The 20,020-nt window shown below is 46.5% G+C and overlaps 1 protein-coding gene across 4 annotated transcripts; it reads right to left on the reverse strand.

Moving 5' to 3' along the window:
- Positions 1–2,068: 2,068 nt before the first annotated feature.
- Positions 2,069–19,299, reverse strand: LOC310701302 (uncharacterized protein). Of its 4 annotated transcripts, XR_014522994.1 has the most exons (5): positions 18,169–19,295; positions 14,464–14,650; positions 6,389–6,593; positions 3,591–5,847; positions 2,069–3,250 (listed from the first exon to the last, which is right to left on the reverse strand). XR_014522994.1 is itself a non-coding variant. In XM_083491993.1 (4 exons), exons 2-4 carry the CDS (start codon positions 16,960–16,962, stop codon positions 4,097–4,099), a joined length of 2,049 nt encoding a protein of 682 aa, XP_083348119.1. In that variant the 5' UTR covers positions 16,963–17,509; positions 18,169–19,299; the 3' UTR covers positions 2,069–4,096. The 4 variants fall into 4 exon arrangements, 1 of the variants encoding a protein (XP_083348119.1); XR_014522993.1 differs by lacking the exon at positions 6,389–6,593 and having other exon boundaries at positions 18,169–19,297; XR_014522995.1 differs by lacking the exons at positions 6,389–6,593; positions 18,169–19,295 and adding an exon at positions 11,321–11,354 and having other exon boundaries at positions 14,464–14,533.
- Positions 19,300–20,020: the final 721 nt, after the last annotated feature.

Genomic DNA, 20,020 nt, shown 5'->3' on the forward strand with positions numbered 1-20,020 from the left:
AGACAGATTAGCTGGGGATTTTGATCCAGAAAAGGAGCAGACCGGGAAAGGTTAAGCAGAACCCCACCCCCCGGGGTCACCCTTAGGTGTGCTCAGTCTTCACCTGCTTCATGACTCCACCTTGCATGAGAAAGAAGGATGGAGCTCCAGGAAACAGGAAGTGGTCCTTCAACCAGCCAGGACATCTCACCATCACAGACAGATCCAGTCTCCTGCTGGGGAGTCAAGAGTGGCCCTGGGATGGCAGAGAGAGGAGGGGAAGGGCCCATGACAGAAGGAATGGCAGGGCTCCAGATGCTCCCTTGGACCCCCCCTCCCTTGACACCAAGGGGAGCTCCTCTTCTGGGGCTGAAAGCATTCGCATGGAGGTTAGTTTTTGTTAGGAGTGCAAGGAAGGGGGGAAAGGAAACGTAAAACACACCCACACACTAAGAACTGAATGAAAACAGGCCTGGCTGAAGGAATAGCTACTGGAGAGCATAAAGTGTAGGTGTAGATGTAATGCTCACCTGCCTGCCTGGACTGGTCTTTTCTTGGGGTCAGGGAGCTGAGGTGGTCGATCAACATGAAGTTCCCAGGTTACCTTTCCTTCTGGTCAGCTATTCCAGCTCTTGTCTCCTCCCCATTTCTTTCTTTATGGAGGGGCAAAGGCTATGCACTTTGTATAGATGCAACTACAACCCACAACTGGAATCTTCTGGGTGCACTGAGATCCCCCCCCCATAGAATAGATTCCCTCAGCATCTTGCCCCACCTCCCAGAAGGCAAGATCATCTGGTTAAAGTGTTTGTTTCGGACAACATTATATTGCATTTATCTTTATATCAGCAGTAATAAATATATTAACTGGGTTATGAATAACAGTTTAGATACTCCTTCCTCCTGGGCCGTGTTCAGAAAGTGGTGGTGGGAGATGAGTGTTCAGACCCCTGGGCTCTCACTTGTGTGGTGCCTCAGGGTTCTGTCCTCTCCCCCATGCTTTTTAACATCTACTGTACATGCAGCCGCTGGGAGAGATTATCAGGGGGTTTGGGCTGGGTGTTCATCAGTATGCAGATGATACCCAGCTCTACCTTTCTTTCAAATCAGAACCAGTGAAGGCGGTGACAGTCCTGTGTGAGTGTCTGTTGGCGGTTGGAGGATGGATGGTCGCAAACAGATTGGGATTGAATCCCGACAAGACAGAAGTACTGTTTCTGGGGGACAGGAGGCGGGCAGGTGTGGGGGAATTCCCTGGTCCTGAATGGGGTAACCGTGCCCCTGAAGGACCAGGTGCGCAGCCTGGGAGTCATTTTGGACTCACAGCTGTCCATGGAGGCACAGGTTAAATCCGTGTCCAGGGCAGCTGTGTACCAGCTCCATTTGGTACGTAGGCTGAGACCCTATCTGCCCGCGGACTGCCTCGCCAGAGTGGTGCATGCTCTGGTTATCTCCCGCTTGGACTACTGCAATGCGCTCTACGTGGGGCTACCTTTGAAGGTGACCCAGAAACTACAACTAATCCAGAATGCAGCAGCCAGACTGGTGACTGGGAACGGCCGCCGAGACCACATAACACCGGTCTTGAAAGACCTACATTGGCTCCCAGTACGTTTCCGAGCACAATTCAAAGTGTTGGTGCTGACCTTTAAAGCCCTAAACGGCTTCGGTCCAGTATACCTGAAGGAGCGTCTCCACCTCCATCGTTCTACCCGGACACTGAGGTCCAGCACTGAGGGCCTTCTGGCGGTTCCCTCACTGCGAGAAGCCAAATTACAGGGAACCAGGCAGAGGGCCTTCTCGGTAGTGGCGCCCTCCCTGTGGAACGCCCTCCCACCAGTTGTCAAAGAGAACAACAACTACCAGAGTTTTAGAAGACATCTGAAGGCAGCCCTGTTGAGGGAAGCTTTTAATGTTTGGTGTATCATAGTATTTTAATATTCTTTTGGAAGCCGCCCAGAGTGGCTGGGGAAACCCAGCCAGATGGGCGGGGTATAAATAATAAATTATTATTATTATTATTACTGTCAACATGAACTTTGTCTGAGGTTTCAGACATACCCATTTTGTTCAAGAAAGATGCAGAAAATACTTTTCCTTTTTTATTCTGGGCACTTGACTTCTCCCATCCTGCTACCATCCAGGCAAACGTTTGGGGCAGATATCCAGGGCCCCACTCAGCAGCAGCAACAGGGGGAGGAGGTGGCCCCACAAACATTTCCCACATTTTGAAGTTAAATGATACAAAGCCCCCTCAAGAATTGACAGAAGCTTACCAGGGTACAATTCCTACTAGTCAGCTATTCAGGCTCCTCATTCCTCCCCATTTCTTTTTGGAGGGTCAAAGGCTATGCACTTTGTATAGACGTAACTACAACCAACATCTGGTATCTTCTGGGTGTACCAAGGGGGCCTCCTTCTGCATTGTCAGCAAGTGACAAGTGTCCTGGAACAATCCCCAGTGTCTCTACAGCAAATGTTACTGATGGGCTTGTAGGGCCAGGGGACAGAGGCAGTCTGCTAGATGGATAGGGTTGTGGGATAGAAATGTCAATAACCAAAGACTGAACTGGAATAAATGTGTAACCTGCCTCAAGATTCTTTGTGGTTGACTGCCACAAAAATAAGAGAAAGAATAGAAATACTTAAATTCCCCTATTAATATTAATGAAATAAAAGAAGGAATTGTGACTTCTAAGAATGGTAAAGTCCCTGGTGCGGATGGCATTTCTTTAATGAATTACAAAAAATTGGAAGAGATCATATTACCAATGTTAGAAAAAATAATGAACAAAATTTTAGAAGGAGGACAAGTGCCAGAATAATGACAAGAGGCCCTAATTACATTGATACTGAAATATGGACCCAATTTAGAGTAAATTAAGATTTATAAACCAAGACAAATTTACAGCAACGTAAGATTGGTAGTAGATACAATAGTATACCTAGAAATGAGAGCAGATAAAAAGGCAGCCAAGATCTTGGTGGATGCGGAGAAAGCATTGGATCATGTTTTGGGGGCATTCATGCAAAACACTTTGGGAATGATGAGTTTGGGTGAGAAAATATGTAGTGGTATAAAAGCGATTTATAATTCCCAACAGGTCAGACTAATTATAAATGGTGAAACATCAGAAGCTTTTAATATCTCTAAGGGAAAAAGACAGGGCTGCCCTCTTTCTCCTCTCCTCTTTATCACACTTCTGGAAGTGTATTTGAAAGCAATAAGAGAAGACCCTAGAATAGAAGGAATTAAAGTTTGACAAAGGGCCTATAACAGGGGTCTGCAACCTGCGGCTCCGGAGCCGCATGTGGCTCTTTTACACCTTTGCCGCAGCTCCGGGGCGGATACTAGCGAGGGGAGGAGGCGCATTGTGCGCCCCGACACTCCCCACTGTGGCGGGCGCTGTACTGGCTGTGACGTCGCATGGGGGTGGTGTGTGCGTTAGTCACGCACCGTCCCAACGTCACCTTCCCGCCCACTGTCAGATCAGAGGGCAGCGGCGCGCATGCTTTAAATGTCGCAATGGTTTTGCGGCTCTCAGTTGTTGTTTTTCTTCGGAAACGGGTCCTAGTGGCTCTTTTTGTCTTAAAGGTTGCGGACCCCTGGCCTATAAGGTCGGAGCCTTCGCAGACAATCTAATAATTACAACAGAAAACCTTCTAGAGCAGCGGTTCTCAACTTGTGGGTCCCCAGATGTTGTTGGACTACAACTCCCATCATCCCTGAGCTCTGGCCTTGCTAGCTAGGGGTGATGGGAGTTGCAGTTCAGCAACATCTGGGGGCCCACAGGTTGAGAAACTGCTCTAGAAAGTACTATACAGTGGTACCTCGGCTTACATATGCTTCAGGCTACATAAGCTTCAGGTTACAGACAGTGCTAACCCAGAAATAGTACCTCGGGTTAAGAACTTTGTTTCAGGATAAGAATGGAAATCGTGTGGTGGTGGTGTGGCGGCAGCAGGAGGCCCGAATAGCTAAAGTGGTGCTTCTGGTTAAGAATAGTTTCAGGTTAAGAATACACCTCCAGAACAAATTAAGTACGTAACCCGAGGTACCACTGTATTAAGACCTCCCCATGTAAATTAGTGGATATTTCCTAAGGTTCCATATTGACTAAAGCTTCTCCGCTGTGTGAGTTTGCCAATGTAATGTAAGTTTATCCTTCCTGTTGAAGCTTTTTCCACATTCAGTACATTTAAATGGTTTCTCCCCCGTGTGAGTTCGCTGGTGTATTCTAAGGTGTCCACTTTTACTGAAGCTCTTTCCACATTCAATACATTTAAATGGTTTCTCCTCTATGTGAGTTTGTAGATGTCTTCTAAGTATTACATTTTGACTGAAGCTCTTTCCACATTCAATACATTCAAATGGTTTCTCCCCCGTGTGAGTTCGTTGATGTACTCTAAGGTGTCCACTTCTACTGAAACTCTTTCCACATTCAATACATTTAAATGGTTTCTCCCCTGTGTGAGTTCGTTGATGTATTCTAAGGTATTCATTTTGACTGAAGCTGTTTCCACATTCAATACATGCAAATGGTTTCTCCCCCGTGTGAGTTTGTTGGTGTCTTCTAAGTGCTCCACTTTCACTGAAGCACTTTCCACATTCCAAACATTTAAATGGTTTCTCCCCCGTGTGAGTTCGTTGATGTATTCTAAGGTATCTATTTTGACTGAAGCTGTTTCCACATTCAATACATGCAAATGGTTTCTCCCCCGTGTGAGTTCGTTGGTGTACTCTAAGGTGTCCACTTCTACTGAAGCTCTTTCCACATTCAAAACATTTAAATGGTTTCTCCCCCGTGTGAGTTCGTTGGTGTATTCTAAGTGCTCCACTTTGACTGAAGCTATTTCCACATTCAATACATTTAAAAGGTTTCTCCCCCGTGTGAGTTAGTTGATGTCTTCTAAGGTGTTCACTTCTACTGAAGCTCTTTCCACATTCAATACATTTAAATTGTTTCTCCTCTGTGTGAGTTCGTTGATGTCTTCTAAGTGTCCCACTTCTACAGAAGCTCTTTCCACATTCAATACATTTAAATGGTTTCTCCCCCATGTGAGTTCCTTGGTGTATTCTAAGGTCTCCACTCTTACTGAAGCCCTTTCCACATGCAATACATTTAAAAGGTTTCTCTTCTATGTGAGTTTGTACATGTCTTCTAAGTGCTCCACTTTCACTGAAGCCCTTTCCACATTCAATACATTTCAATGGTTTCTCCCCCGTGTGAGTTCGTTGGTGTATTTTAAGTGTTCCATATTGACTGAAGCTCTTTCCACATTCAATACATGCAAATGGTTTCTCCCCCGTGTGAGTTCGTTGGTGTATTATAAGTGTTCCATATCGACTGAAGCACTTTCCACATTCAGTACATTCAAATGGTTTTTCCCCTGTGTGAGTTCGTTGATGTATTCTAAGGTTTCCATTTTGACTGAAGCTGTTTCCACATTCAATACATTTAAATGGTTTCTCCTCTGTGTGAGTTCGTTCGTGCATTCTAAGTGTTCCATATCGACTGAAGCACTTTCCACATTCAGTACATTCAAATGGTTTTTCCCCCGTGTGAGTTCGTTGGTGTGTTCTTAGTGCTCCATTTTTACCGAAGCTCTTTCCACATTCAATACATTCAAATGGTTTCTCCCCTGTGTGAGTTCCTTGATGTTTTCTAAGAGTTCCATTGTCCCTGAAGCTCTTTCGATAGTCAGTACATTTAAATGGTTTCTCCTCTATGTGGATTCGTTGATGTGTCCTCAGTCTTCCACTGTGACTAAAGCACATCCCACGTTCCAGGCATTTAAACTGTTTTTTTGTTCTTCCCAATGAATTCACAGATGGCTCCATAGAATTCTGGCCATCATGTTCCTCACCTGTTTGGGAATGGGGAGGAAGGGGAAGAGAATCCTGTTAAGACTTACAAGAAAGGAACTGAACACACGTCAATCGCAATATGCACCTTCTCCTATTTTAACACTGTCTTCTTTCTCCACTGTCCTATCTATGTTCCAAACTTTTAGGAATGCAGATAATGGCAAGAACAACACATGGTCATTCCATTCACACTTAATAAACTGCATTATTTTATAATCTATGGTGGAATTGGCTTCTTAGACACATCTCTGTATTTCTCTTTTTCCAGGGAGGAAATGATCACAGGTTCGAGTAGCAGTCTCTCCTATGACTAAGAAAACTGAAGTGTTACTTTGCCACATGTAACTAAAAATATTCCAATATATTAGTATCCCCAAACATCCCCCAGATGTTTTGGGACTACAATTCCCATCATCCCTGACCACTGGTCCTGTTAGCTAGGGATGATGGGAGTTGTAGTCCTTAACATCTGGAGGGCCAAGTTTGGGGATGCCTGTATTAGAACATAAGAAGAGCTTGCTTGATTGGGAAAAGGCCCACCTAGTCCAGGATCCTGTTCTCACAGTGGCCAGCTAGATGCCTGTGGGAAACCAGCAAGCCGGATTTGAGTACAAGAGCCCTCTGCCTTCCTGTGCTTTCCAGGAACTAGTATTAAGAAGCATAATTGCCTAGGACCACGAGGGCAGAGCAGAGACGTCAGTCTAATCCTCTTTTTTCAAGCTATCCAAATTGTTGGCCATCATTCCTGTAGGATGGAATTCCATAGATTAAAAATGCAGAAATACAACTAAGAACACTTTCGGACCACAAATCAATAATTACTGAACTAAAAGGCGAGAAAAATACTCCATTTAGAGTATTGCTCATATTTTGGGCAATAGAATGAAAGGTGTTTTAGCAGAAAAAAATCAGCACAATCAGGCCTGCTTTCTACCAGGACGTCAGATGAAGGAAAATATTGTTACGATATAGAAGCAATGCAGCTGCGAGATGCTAGCTTGAAAACATCACATGATGTTGGGACTGTCCGTGGGAAACAGAGGGACAGTCAATTCAGTGTGAAGCACCGGAATTAGCTCAGAGTGTAATATGAGCTGTACAGGAAGTACAGGAAGTGTTTGTCATTCGACTGCTGGAGCTTGAAGAGAGCAGTCATGTTTTTTGTAATGCTGCAAAGACAGAAATAAAGGCATGTAAATACGTTTCTGTCTATCTCTTTTCCCTGCTGGGGGGGCAAGAAAGAGGGGGGTGTTCTCACACTGAGAAGGATCGCCTATCGCGACCTCTGCCTGGATCTCGCTGAGGAATGCAGACAGGGAGGTTAACAGGAGATCAAGCCGGGTGCCTGGAGAGTTGCCAGTTACTACTCATATAGGCTTGAATCCCGACAAATATAAGGAATATAATTGATATTATTCAATACTTGGAAGTAAAAATTGAGAAAAAAGCGGGCTTAATGTTTATAGATGCTGAAAAGGCTTTTGATAATGTTTCATGGGCTTTTATGAAAAAGATAAAAGAAAAAATGAATTTTGAGGAAGCATTTGGGAGAGGAATTGATGCAATTTATTTCTACCAATAGTCTATGCTGATTGTTAATATGGTGATAACAGAAAAGTGTAAAATAAGGAAGGGGACAAGACAAGGATATCCCCTATCACCATTATTATTTATTTTGGTATTAGAGGACCTGGTGAGGGAGACAAAGTGGAGAAATTAATTACAGGAATAACAGTAGAAAATAAAGCATATAAATTAAAAGCTTTCACAGTTCACCTTGTAATTACAGTGAAGGATTCCACAAATACTGCACCGAAGGTGGTAGAAAAGATGCAGGACTTCGGGCAGGCCGGGGGCTTTGAACTAAACAAGAATAAGACTCCTCAATGCCTTGTTTGCCTCAGTCTTCTCCGATGAAGAAAACAATGCCCGACCTGAAGAATTTGGAGCAAATGATTCAGCAGAGGAAACACAGCCCAGAATAACTAAGGAGATAGTACAAGAATACTTGGCTAGTTTAGATGTATTCAAGTCTCTAGGGCCAGATGAACTGCATCCAAGAGTATTAAAAGAACTGGCAGATGTGATCTCAGAACCACTGGCAGTCATCTTTGAGAATTCCTGGAGAACAGGCGAAGTCCCGGCAGACTGGAGGAGGGCAAATGTTGTCCCTGTTTTCAAAAAGGGGGAAAGAGAGGACCCAAATAATTATCGCCCAGTCAGTCTGACATCAATACCAGGGAAGATTCTGGAGCAGATCATTAAGCAAACAGTCTGTGAGCACCTAGAAAGGAATGCTGTGATCACCAATAGTCAGCATGGATTTCTGAAAAATAAGTCATGTCAGACTAACCTGATCTCGTTTTTTGACAGAATTACAAGCCTGGTAGATGAAGGGAACGCAGTGGATGTAGCCTACCTTAATTTCAGCAAGGCATTCGACAAGGTGCCCCATGATATTCTTGTAAAGAAGCTGGTAAAATGCGGTCTTGACTATGCTACCACTCAGTGGATTTGTAACTGGCTGACTGACCGAACCCAAAGGGTGCTCATCAATGGTTCCTCTTCATCCTGGAGAAGAGTGACTAGTGGGGTGCCACAGAGTTCTGTCTTAGACCCGGTCTTATTCAACATCTTTATCAACGACTTGGATGATGGACTCAAGGGCATCCTGATCAAATTTGCAGATGACACCAAACTGGGAGGGGTGGCTAACACCCCAGAGGACAGGATCACACTTCAAAACGACCTTGACAGATTAGAGAACTGGGCCAAAACAAACAAGATGAGCTTTAACAGGGAGAAATGTAAAGTATTGCACTTGGGCAAAAAAATTGAGAGGCACAAATACAAGATGGGTGACACCTGGCTTGAGAGCAGTACATGTGAAAAGGATCTAGGAGTCTTGGTTGACCACAAACTTGACATGAGCCAACAGTGTGACGTGGCAGCTAAAAAAGCCAATGCAATTCTGGGCTGCATCAATAGTATAGCATCTAGATCAAGGGAAGTAATAGTGCCACTGTATTCTGCTCTGGTCAGACCTCACCTGGAGTACTGTGTCCAGTTCTGGGCACCACAGTTCAAGAAGGACACTGACAAACTGGAACGTGTCCAGAGGAGGGCAACCAAAATGGTCAAAGGCCTGGAAACGATGCCTTATGAGGAACGGCTAAGGGAGCTGGGCATGTTTAGCCTGGAGAAGAGGAGGTTAAGGGGTGATATGATAGCCATGTTCAAATATATAAAAGGATGTCATATAGAGGAGGGAGAAATGTTGTTTTCTGCTGCTCCAGAGAAGCAGACATGGAGCAATGGATCCAAACTACAAGAAAGAAGATTTCACCTAAACATTAGGAAGAACTTCCTGACAGTAAGAGCTGTTCGACAGTGGAATTTGCTGCCAAGGAGTGTGGTGGAGTCTCCTGCTTTGGAGGTCTTTAAGCAGAGGCTTGACAACCATATGTCAGGAGTGCTTTAATGGTGTTTCCTGCTTGGCAGGGGGTTGGACTCGATGGCCCTTGTGGTCTATTCCAACTCTATGATTCTATGATTCTAAGTTTTTGGTAAAAAACACAATGGAGCAAGACCAAAAGAAATTACAACAGAAAACAGAGTTAGTTATACATAACAAAGTCAAATACTGGGATATCTGTTTGACAGCTAAGAATATTAATATTTTTAAGGACAATTACAAGAATGAGTGGAAAGAAATAAAAAGAGCTTTAGAGATATGGGGAAGAATGAATTTATCATTTTGGGGTGGAATATCAGTAATAAAAATGAATGTATTGCCAAAAATGTTATTTTTATTCTAAGCAGTCCAGGCAATAGGCAACACAGGATGCTTTGAAAAATGGCAAGAAGATATATCTAGGTTTATCAGACAAGGGACGAAACCAAGTATAAAAAATAAATTATTAACAGATGTAAGAGAGAGAGGAGGTTTCACCCTGCCGGATTTGAAACTTTATTATGAAGCATCCTGTATCTGCTAGAACCGGGAATGGATTACATTAGAAAACACAGATACTGTATTTTAGATCTGGAAGGACACAAATAATGTATAGCATGCATATTTATGGTAGGAAAAGGCCAAGGTGCATAGAGCTTTTCAGAATCATATAGTAAGAAAACCAATGTTTAGGGTATGGGAGAAGTATAAAAATTTGCTTCAGTAAAAAACCCCCTGGTGGCTTTCCCCCTTGGAAGCAATATCTCTGAAAAAAATTGAATATGAGAAGTACAGTGGTGCCTCGCAAAACGAAATTAATTTGTTCCGCGAGTCTTTTCTTCTTGCAAATTTTTCGTCTTGCGATGCACGGTTTCCCATAGGAATGCATTGAAAATCAATTAATGCGTTCCTAGGGAAACCGACTTCAGACCAGGTCCGGGGACAGTCTGTCCCTGGACCTCCTCTGAAGGCTGGGGGGGGGGGGGACAAGGGCTTTTCTTCCCACCCCCAGCATTTTAAAAAACCCTGGGACAGCGGAGGACTTCTCCGCTGTCCGGGGCGATCTTAAAATGCTGGCGGGCGGCATTTTAAAATCGCCCCGGACAGCGGAGGACTTCTCCGTTGTCGGGGCGATTTAAAAGCCCCTGGGAAGGCAGGCAGGGGGGACAAAGACTTTTGCCCCCCGCCAGCCTTCAGAAGAGGTCCTGGACCTCTTCTGAAGGCTGGCGGGGGCGAAAGTCTTTGCTCCCCCCGCCTGCCTTCAAAAGCTGTCCGGCCCAGGCTTCGCGGATTTCTCCGCCAGCAGCGGCAGCGCTGCCGCTGCTGGCGGAAACTTGCCAGCATGCCGAAGCCTGCGCGCAGCGCGCCCAGGCTTCGTGGATCTCTCCGCCAGCAGCGGCAGCGCTGCCGCTGCTGGCGGAGACTTGCCGGCATGCCGATGCCTGCGCGCAGCACGCCCAGGCTTCGCGGATCTCTCCGCCAACAGCGGCAGCGCTGCCGCTGCTGGCGGAGACTTGCCGGCATGCAGAAGCCTGCGCGCAGCGCGCCCAGGCTTCGTGGATCTCTCCGCCAGCAGCGGCAGCGCTGCCGCTGCTGGCGGAGACTCTCCTGCCTTCAAAAGCCGTCCGGGATAGCAGGAAGCGCTTCCCTGCTATCCCGGACTGCTTTTAAAATGCTGGCGCTGGGGAGCAAAGCCTTTCGGCCCCCGCCAGCCTTCCTGGACCTCTTCTGAAGGCCGGAGGGGGGGGGGGAAAGGCTTTGCTCCCCACCGCTAGCATTTAAAAGAGGTCCCCGGAGATTTCCCTATGGGCTTTCGTCTTGCGAAGCAAGCCCATAGGGAAATTCGTTTTGCGAAGCGCCTCCAAAACGGAAAACCCTTTTGTCTAGCGGGTTTTCCGTCTTGCGAGGCGTTCGTCTTGCGGGGTACCACTGTAATTGGCCGACTTACAGAGAGGTGTTAACTGCAGTTGAAAACCAACTGAAATTAAACGATTTTGAAGAGATAAGGGAAGCTGTACCTGACTGGTTACAGTACCATCAACTAAACGATATCTTTAAGATAGACAAAAAGAAAGGTTTTAGTTATGAGACATCACAATTTCAAAAAGAACTCTTAGTTCTTGGGAAAGGGACTTAGGACATAACATACAAATGGCAGATTGGGAGAGGCTTTGGAAAACAAATCTGAAATTCACAGCTTGCTGTTCATTGAAAGAAAACTACATGAAAATGATGTACTGGTGGTATTTGACTCCTAGTAAGTTATCTAAAACGTATAGAGTAAGTTCAAATATCTGCTGGAAATGTAAAGAAGGGGGCACCTTTTGCTATATGTGTTGGTCATGTAAGATAACAGTATCATTTTGGGAAATGGTATATAATGAAAAAGTAGAGACATCACTTTGCTAACGAGCGCAGTGAAAACCAGGAAGCAAAAAAAAAAAAAAAAAAAAAAAGGCTGGGGAACGCACGGGATGAGGGGCAGGGGAGCGTGCTTTTTACTTCTGCAGCTTGTTTTGAGGCAGGATAGATTTGAGCATTGTCTGGGTCCCAGTGCCCCTACTCCTTTTTTATGCTCCATTCTATTGCTGCCAGTGGCTGTTCATTACTCAAACTGAACCTGATACCAGTAGCCACGTGTACAAACAAAGTAGAAGGCTGCAAGGAGGAGCGCTTTTACACAGCTAATGGCGAATCCCCTGCAATCCAAGTCCTGATCACTTGCTCAAATCTATCCTGCCTCAAAATAAGCAACAGAACCAAAAGGCTGCAAACTGTTAAATGGAAAAATAACCCAGGCACAGGGCAAATACCTTAGGTAAAATAGTAAAGGGAGACAGGTGATTCAAAGCCAGCAGGCACTTTTAAAAGTGGTGCGCAGCCAGCAATAGCTGCAGAAGGTCCGCCCGCTCCCTAAACGGAGCAATGAGGCTGCAGAGGGACGGCAGGACACAGGAGGGGAAGGATCGGGAAGGATAAAATTTAAGCAACCAGCAGCAAAAAAACAAAAACAAAAAAAACAACCTCGAGCTCTGAGCCACCAGCGCAGTGAAAACCAGGAAGTAAAAAAGGAAGGCTGCTGGAGACTGCAGGGCAGAGGATGAGGGAGAGGGGGAAATTACGCAAATTCCCCGCGTCTCAGCTGATCCGCTGGCTCCTTGAGCCTGCACACTAAACAAACATACAGCTCCTGTCCCTCTTAGTCTGACTCTGATATACCAAAATAATGTATCTGAAGAAGTGTGCATGCACACGAAAGCTCATACCAAGAACTAACTTAGTTGGTCTTTAAGGTGCTACTGGAAGGAATTTTTTTATTTTGACTATGGCAGACCAACACGGCTACCTATCTGTATCTGATATACCAGTAGTTTATTAAATAGTTTAGTCCAACATTTGATTCAGAATATTTTCCCCCTGTTTTCCTCCTCTGAAAACTAGGTGCGTCTTATGGTCCGGTGCGCCTTACGGAGCAAAAAATACGGTACTATCAGGACCCATGAAAGGGATGGAGCGAAGTCATGTGATTCAGAGAATCTCAGGAATTGATTATATAAATGTATTTGATATAAACTTGCAGTTGTAAAAACCAATAAAAATATTTCAAAAAAAGGGAAGTCCATAGATTGACTACGCTTCTGTTGATTCATCATTTGCAAACCCAGAAATAGGGGCTCCTGTTTTTGAACTTTTCATCGGAAACCGAAGAGCTTCCATTTTTACTGTTGCACAGCAAATTTAAGTGTCCCCCCCCCATCGTAATTAAGGTTTTTTTCCATCCCACTTGTATCCTTGAGCAGCTATTTTAAGTCCCCCCTCCCATTGTAATTAAAGCTTTTTTCATCCCATTTGTTCCCTTGCACAGCTGATTTAAGCCCCCAGCCCATCAATATAAAAGCCATTTCTGGTTGCAGTGTTCTGAGGTGACATTTGGTGCTTTAGTTTTTTCCTACTTTTTGCATTTTTGTTTGTGTGGCTTTTTCATTTTTGATTGTGGCTTCTTTTTTAATTTTAATTTTTATCATCAACAATACTGTCTTCTTTATTTTATGGTACAGAACATTGATTACTGCTTTCATTTTATGGATCAATGGTCTTGTTAGATAGTAAAATTCATGTTAAATTGCTGTTTTAGGGGTTGTTTTTAAAAGTCTGGAATGGATTACCGTATTTTTTGCCCTATAGGACCCACTTTTTCCCCTCCAAAAATGAAGGGGAAATCTGGGTGTGTCCTATGGGGCGAATGCAGGCTTTCGCTGAAGCTTGGAGAGCGAGAGGGGTTGGTGCGCACCGACCCCTCTCGCTCTCCAGGCTTCAGGAAGACATCCGCAGCCTAGGCAGCCCTGCGGGAGGTCCGCATTGATGTCTAGGCTGAGGATAGCAGCCTGCCGCCCAGCGCGAGGGACGCCCTAAGGCAGAGCGCCCCTCACGCTGGACAGACATCGGCCAGCCCCACAAGCTCGGGGGACAGCAGGGAGGCGCAGCGCCGCCATCCTGCTGTTCCTCGACCTGGTTCGGTTTCCCCGACCTGCTTTGGGGGGGGGGGGGAAATAAAGGGGGAAAAAATTTCCTTTATTTCCCCCCCAAAAACTAGGTGCGTCCTATGGGACGAAAAATACGGTAATCCATTTTGCATTACTTTCTATGGGAAAGCACGCCTTGGTTTTGAAACGCTTTGGTTTTGGAAGTCTTCCGGAACCTATTATGTTTGAGTACCAAGGTACCACTGTAACTCCTAAGATTTAAAATCCTGGAGGAAGAAAATCTGCCCCCCACTACAGTGGTACCTCAGGTTAAGTACTTAATTCGTTCCGGAGGTCTGTTCTTAACATGAAACTGTTCTTAACCTGAAGCACCACTTTAGCTAATGCGGCCTCCTGCTACTGCCGCACGTTTTTTGTTCTCATCCTGAAGCAAAGTTCTTAACCAGAGGTACTATTTCTGGGTTAGCGGAGTCTGTAACCTGAAGCGTATGTAACCCGAGGTACCACTGTACTTTATGAAAGGGATTCAAGAAACAAAGAGCTGCTTTGGAGAAGGCCTCACCCCTTCCTTCTTCCTGTCAGGAACTTCCTTCCATTTGTCTCCTCTCCATCTTTTCCTCTTTCTCCCTCCACCATCCATCTATCCCTCTCCCCATCTCCTCTCCCCTGGAACTCACCAGATTTCTCCAAGGGTCCTGGGAGGGAATGCTCAGAGGTTGTGGGGAGGGATGCAGGAGACAGCCTGACCAGGTCAACCGTCCATCTTCCTCCTTCCATCCTGGCCAGGGTTGCAGGTTCAGTCTCAGCTAGGTTTGCAGGTTGAGCTTCCTGAGGAGTGCAGAAGCCAGAGCAAGTTGCAGCTTCCTGGGAGGGAGAGAAGAAGCAGCCAAGGGAGTCTGAGAGCCCCTGCAGGGATTCCCCTGCCCAAGACATTCTGCTGCCCCTGGAGAAGCACCAACTGGGCACCCCCCCCCAAGAGCCCCCTCCTATTTTCAAACACCTTTGGCAATTTCTTTCACCTGCCTGTCCTGCCTCCCTTCCTAAGGCTGGCATGGTACGCACATTAGTGGCCTGAGAGTAGACCCCATAGAACTTAAGAGTTAATCTGCAAAGGACTGCTCTGAATACATGGGTGGCCCTTGCATGGAGAAGAAGGAAGCCCCTTGCTTGCATCTGGACCCCCTGGGAGAGGCGGGGGATCCGCCCACTGCTCCCTCCGCCCTCGCTGCCCCCTCCTCTGCCCTCCTGCCCTGCAAACACCCTTTGCTCCTGTTGCTTCAGGGGAGAGAGGCAGGAAGAGCCTTCAAACCCATCCATTTCCTCCTCTGCAGCCCAGTGAGAGGGGAAGGAGCTGCAGTTCACTTCAGATACACACATGGTTTACTGGGATTGTGAATAAACACGTCCTCTGCCTTCCATGCGGTGGGAGTGGGGGGGTTAAAAGTTGTGAGGAGCCCCCCTCCATTCCTTTTGGGAAACAGGAGCTTTGGTCAGGAGTAAACAACTTATATGGCAAGTTCACAAGAGAAGCACTTTGGAGCACTGCTTGCTCTTACTATGTGTTTGGACCTAGAGGACAACATACACGTTTACACCACGGGATTCCTTAAAGAGGGCATTTCTTTATATTTGAGGGCCATTTCTACAAAACAGTAGTCTTATGATGGCAGCCCTATATAGGGAAAAAATAAAAAAAATTCCTTCCTGTAGCACCTTAAAGACCAACTAAGTTAGTTCTTGGTATAAGCTTTCGTGTGCATGCACACTTCTTCAGATACACGTATCTGAAGAAGTGTGCATGCACACGAAAGCTTATACCAAGAACTAACTTAGTTGGTCTTTAAGGTGCTACAGGAAGGAATTTTTTTATTTTGACTATGGCAGACCAACACGGCTACCTATCTGTAACTATATAGGGAAGTTTTCGATGTTTTAAATTTTTTGGTGTTTTTGTTGGAAGCCGCCCAGAGTGGCTGAGGCAACACAGTTTTTATTTATTTATATTATTATTATTATTATTATTATTATTATTATTATTATTCCCTCCTAAGCGCATCTTGCTATGCATGCTGGTCAGAGACTTTGTCCCAACCCTTGACCGCAAGAGGGCTTCCTATTTTTACTGCTGTTCTTTAAATTTCTATACTGCCCTTCCTCCAAAGATCACAGGGCAGCTTCCAATAATAATAATAATAATAATAATAATAATAATAATAATAATATTTTTTATACCCCGCCCTCCCCAGCCAAGTCCGGGCTCAGAGCGGCTTACAAGCAATAATAAAAACAAGTTGAATGATTACAACTTAAAAACAAAATTAAAATACAACATTAAAATATTGAAACATTAAAATATTAAAATGTAGCCTCCTCGCAGGAGGAGAAGGAAAGAAAAAAGAGAGGGAGGGAATCAAACTGGCACCAAGCCAAAGGCCAGGCGGAACAACTCTGTCTTACAGACCCTGCGGAAATATATCAGATCCTGCAGGGCCCTGGTCTCATGAGGCAGAGCATTCCACCAGGCCGGAGCCAGAGTTGAAAAGACCCTGGCTCTGGTTGAAGCCAATCTAACTTCCTTAGGGCCCGGGACCACTAGGGTGTTGCTATTTATGGACCTTGAGGCTCTCCATGGGGCATACTGGGAGAGGCGGTCCCATAGGTATGAGGGTCCTAGGCCGTGAAGGGCTTTAAAGGTCAAAAGCAGCACCTTAAATCTGACCCTGTACTCCACCGGGAGCCAGTGCAGCTTGAAAAGCACTGGATGTATATGCTCCCATGGCAGAGACCGCATGAGGAGCCTCGCTGCAGCATTCTGCACCTGCTGGAGTTTCTGGGACAGTTTCAAGGGCAGCCCTGCGTAGAGCGAATTACAGTAGTCAAGCCTGGAGATGACTGTCGCATGGATCACTGTGGCCAGGTCGGGGCGGGAAAGGTAAGGGACCAACTGCTTGATGCGGCGAAGGTGGAAAAATGTCACCTTGGCTGTTGCTGTAATTTGCGCCTCCCTGGAAAGGGAGGCGTCAAGGATTATACCCAAACTCTTAACGGAAGGCAATGGCACTAACTGGGCCCCCACAAGAGAAGGGAGTTGGTCTCTCATCCCCATGCCATCCCGACCCAGCCATAGGACCTCTGTCTTCAAAGAATTTAGTTTCAATCGGCTCCCACGAAACCATCTAGCTGCCAAGCATCTGGTCAGTGTGTCGGTGTGGCCGAGTCGGTGTGGCCATCCATTAGCAGATAGAGCTGAGTGTCATCAGCATATTGGTGACAGCCCAGCCCAAAGCTCCGGATAATCTGGGCAAGGGGGCGCATAAAGATGTTTAAAAGCATCGGGGAGAGAATTGTGCCCTGTGGCACTCCACACACCAAGGAGTGGTGCGAAGACATTTCCCTCCCTAGTGCCACCCTCTGTCCCCGACCAGAGATAAAAGAGCACAGCCAGTTACGGGCTATGCCCTGTATCCCCACGTCTGCGAGGCGGTGGTCCAGAAGATCATGATCGACCATGTCAAAGGCAAAGATAATGATCGACCATGACAAATCTAGAAGGATTACCAGTCCTGACCCGCCTCGATCCAGTTGTCTACGGAGATCGTCTGTTAGGGCAACCAGAGCCGTCTCGGTCCCAAAACTAGGACGGCAACCGGACTGAAATGGATCTAAAGCCGATGTTTCCTCCAGAAACCAACCAAGCTGTTCGGCAACCACTCTCTCAATTACCTTACCCAAGAGAAAAACACAGAGATGCATAGCAGAGTAAGAAATAAAAACAACACCCCCCCAACTCAGTTGTAAAGTCCATAGATTGTTTAATAAGCCAAACCCCTGGGAGAAGAGCAATGCTTTCACCTGTTGCCTAAAGATAAGGTCCTCCTCTGAGGGGTCTTCTGCTGGGGTATAGATACTAAATTTAAATTACAGTGGTACCTTGGGTTAAATACTTAATTCGTTCTGGAGGTCCGTTCTTAACGTGAAACTGTTCTTAACCTGAAGCACCACTTTAGCTAATGGGACCACCCGCCACCGCGCTGCTGCTGCGTGATTTCTGTTCTCATCCTGAAGCAAAGTTCTTAACCCGAGGTACTATTTCTGAGTTAGCAGAGTCTGTAACCTGAAGCGTATGTAACCCGAGGTAGCACTGTAATACTATTAAGGCGATCCTGGCCAGCAATGCCCACCCCTCTCCCCTCTCCCCCCTCCTTCCCTGCAACTCCCTTTGTACCAGATCCCTGCAGGAGGAAGCTTCTCCCCCCCCCCAGGCCCCCTTTAAGAAAACAGCTCCCTTCCCTCCCTTCTCTCCTCCCCGTCCGGGGGCTTCTCATCCTGGACCCCCTCGAAAAGCCCCTTCCCTCCTTCCCCGCCATTGGCTTTGCACTCACCCGAAATCCTGGGCAGCGGGGGCGGGAATGGGAGCCCCCGCGTGGGAGGCAGGGCGTGAGGGCGCTTAATTAGGAGGCTTGATTAGGAAGAAGCCCCCTCCTCCGCACAATGCAGCCCCCCTTCCCGCCTCCTCCCCTCCCTCCTTTGCCAGCTCCAATTTTATCTCTGCTGGTGAAGCCGGAAGTGGAAGCAACTCAGAGGAGGAAGGAGAAATTTCTCCCCACGCTCAGCCTCATGTCTGTTATTTGATAACTGGGGGAAGGAAAACCTTGTAGCACCCAACCAATGGGAAGACGAGGGAGGGAACGTGTGCATAGGGAATATAAACTTATACTTTGCCCCAGCTGGACTGTGCCTGCTTTGGCTCCCAGCTCCTGCAAGAATATATTGTCCTCACTAAGGGCTTGCCGATCAGAAGGTTGGCAGTTCGAATCCCCGCAATGGGGTGAGCTCCCATTGCTCTGTCACTGCTCCTGCCAACCTAGCAGTTTGAAAGCACATCAAACTGCAAGTAGATAAATAGGTACCTGTTGTAAACAAAATCTGCCCTTATTCCCTTATGGAGGACACAAGAGCCCTTATAGAGTCCTTTGCAGGTTCTCCATCAGTTGGAGAAAATCAAAGAAGCCAACCAGAGAATATTGAGAAGCAAAGCAGCTAGTAAGCCTGATCTTTATTGAACTGTTGCAACAGGTTGCTCCCCTCACAGTCAGGAGAAAGGAGGAGGACCCCGGACAAAGGTGTGCCTGCCATTATATAGAACTTTTAAATTCCCTGCCCTGGAGCTCAAGACCACCCCTCCATACATCATACATACATCACAGAAGGAGTGTAACCCAAGACCACCCCCCACAAACAGCATACCTACAACATAGAAAAGGCAGTCTGCAACAGGAATTTGAATGTTGTTGTTTTTCCTGTCTGCCAGGTTATCTGATAATGCCTTATCTGATTGCCTTTCCTGGTAGTCTGGCCATTCCTTTGAGACGGTGATTACCCAATTCCTGAGACAATGGGAAGGCCCCTCACCCCTCCCTCCTTGCAGAGAATACATTTTGTCAGTTTGGGAGTCAAAATGGTTTCAGGACAGTCTTCCTGTGCTGCTCCAGACATGTGGTCCACGTATCTATGTACGTGTTTGGTTGGTACATTTATGAACATCTATTATATATAAAAGGGACGCGGGTGGCGCTGTGGGTAAAACCTCAGCGCCTAGGACTTGCCGATCGCATGGTCGGCAGTTTGAATCCCTACAGCGAGCTGAGCTCCTGTCGTTCGGTCCCAGCTCCTGCCCACCTAGAAGTTTGAAAGCACCCTTAAGTGCAAGTAGATAAATAGGTACCGCTTTCTAGCGGGAAGGTAAACAGCGTTTCCGTGTGCTGCTCTGGTGCCGGTTCGCCACAGCAGCTTCGTCACACTGGCTACGTGACCTGGAAGTGTCTGCGAACAGTGCTGGCTTCCGGCCTCTAGAGTGAGATGAGCGGACAACCCTAGAGTCTGTCAAGACTGGCCTGTATGGGCAGGGGCACCTTTACCTATTATATATAAAAGGCCTTAAATTTTTTTATTACATAACACTCCAGCGGGAAGGTGAACGGCGTTTCCGTGCACTGCTCCAGGTCGCCAGATGCGGCTTAGTCATGCTGGCCAGATGACCTGGAAACTGTACGCCGGCTCCCTCGGCCAGTAAAGTGAGATGAGCACCTCAACCCTAGAATTGTCAGCGACTGGACCTAATGGTCAGGGGTCCCTTTACCTTTATGATTCTTAGTAGATACAATAAAATACCTAGAATGAGACCAGATAAAAAGGCAGCCCTGCTCTTGGTGGATGCGGAGAAAGCATTTGATG

Source organism: Podarcis liolepis (assembly GCF_965112155.1).
Source record: "Podarcis liolepis genome assembly, chromosome: 2".
Classification (NCBI taxonomy): Eukaryota; Metazoa; Chordata; class Lepidosauria; order Squamata; family Lacertidae; genus Podarcis; species Podarcis liolepis.

Excerpts from the sequence above, each read along its gene's own strand:
- LOC310701302 (XM_083491993.1), bottom strand. The coding sequence starts at position 16,962 with ATGGTTTCGTGGGAGCCGATTGAAACTAAATTCTTTGAAGACAGAGGT. Across the intron at positions 14,651-16,851 it reads CCTTCTCTTGTGGGGGCCCA|GAAGCTGCAACTTGCTCTGG; the intron begins GTTAGTGCCATT and ends TCTCCCTCCCAG. Across the intron at positions 5,848-14,463 it reads AGGACCCTTGGAGAAATCTG|GTGAGGAACATGATGGCCAG; the intron begins GTGAGTTCCAGG and ends ATTCCCAAACAG.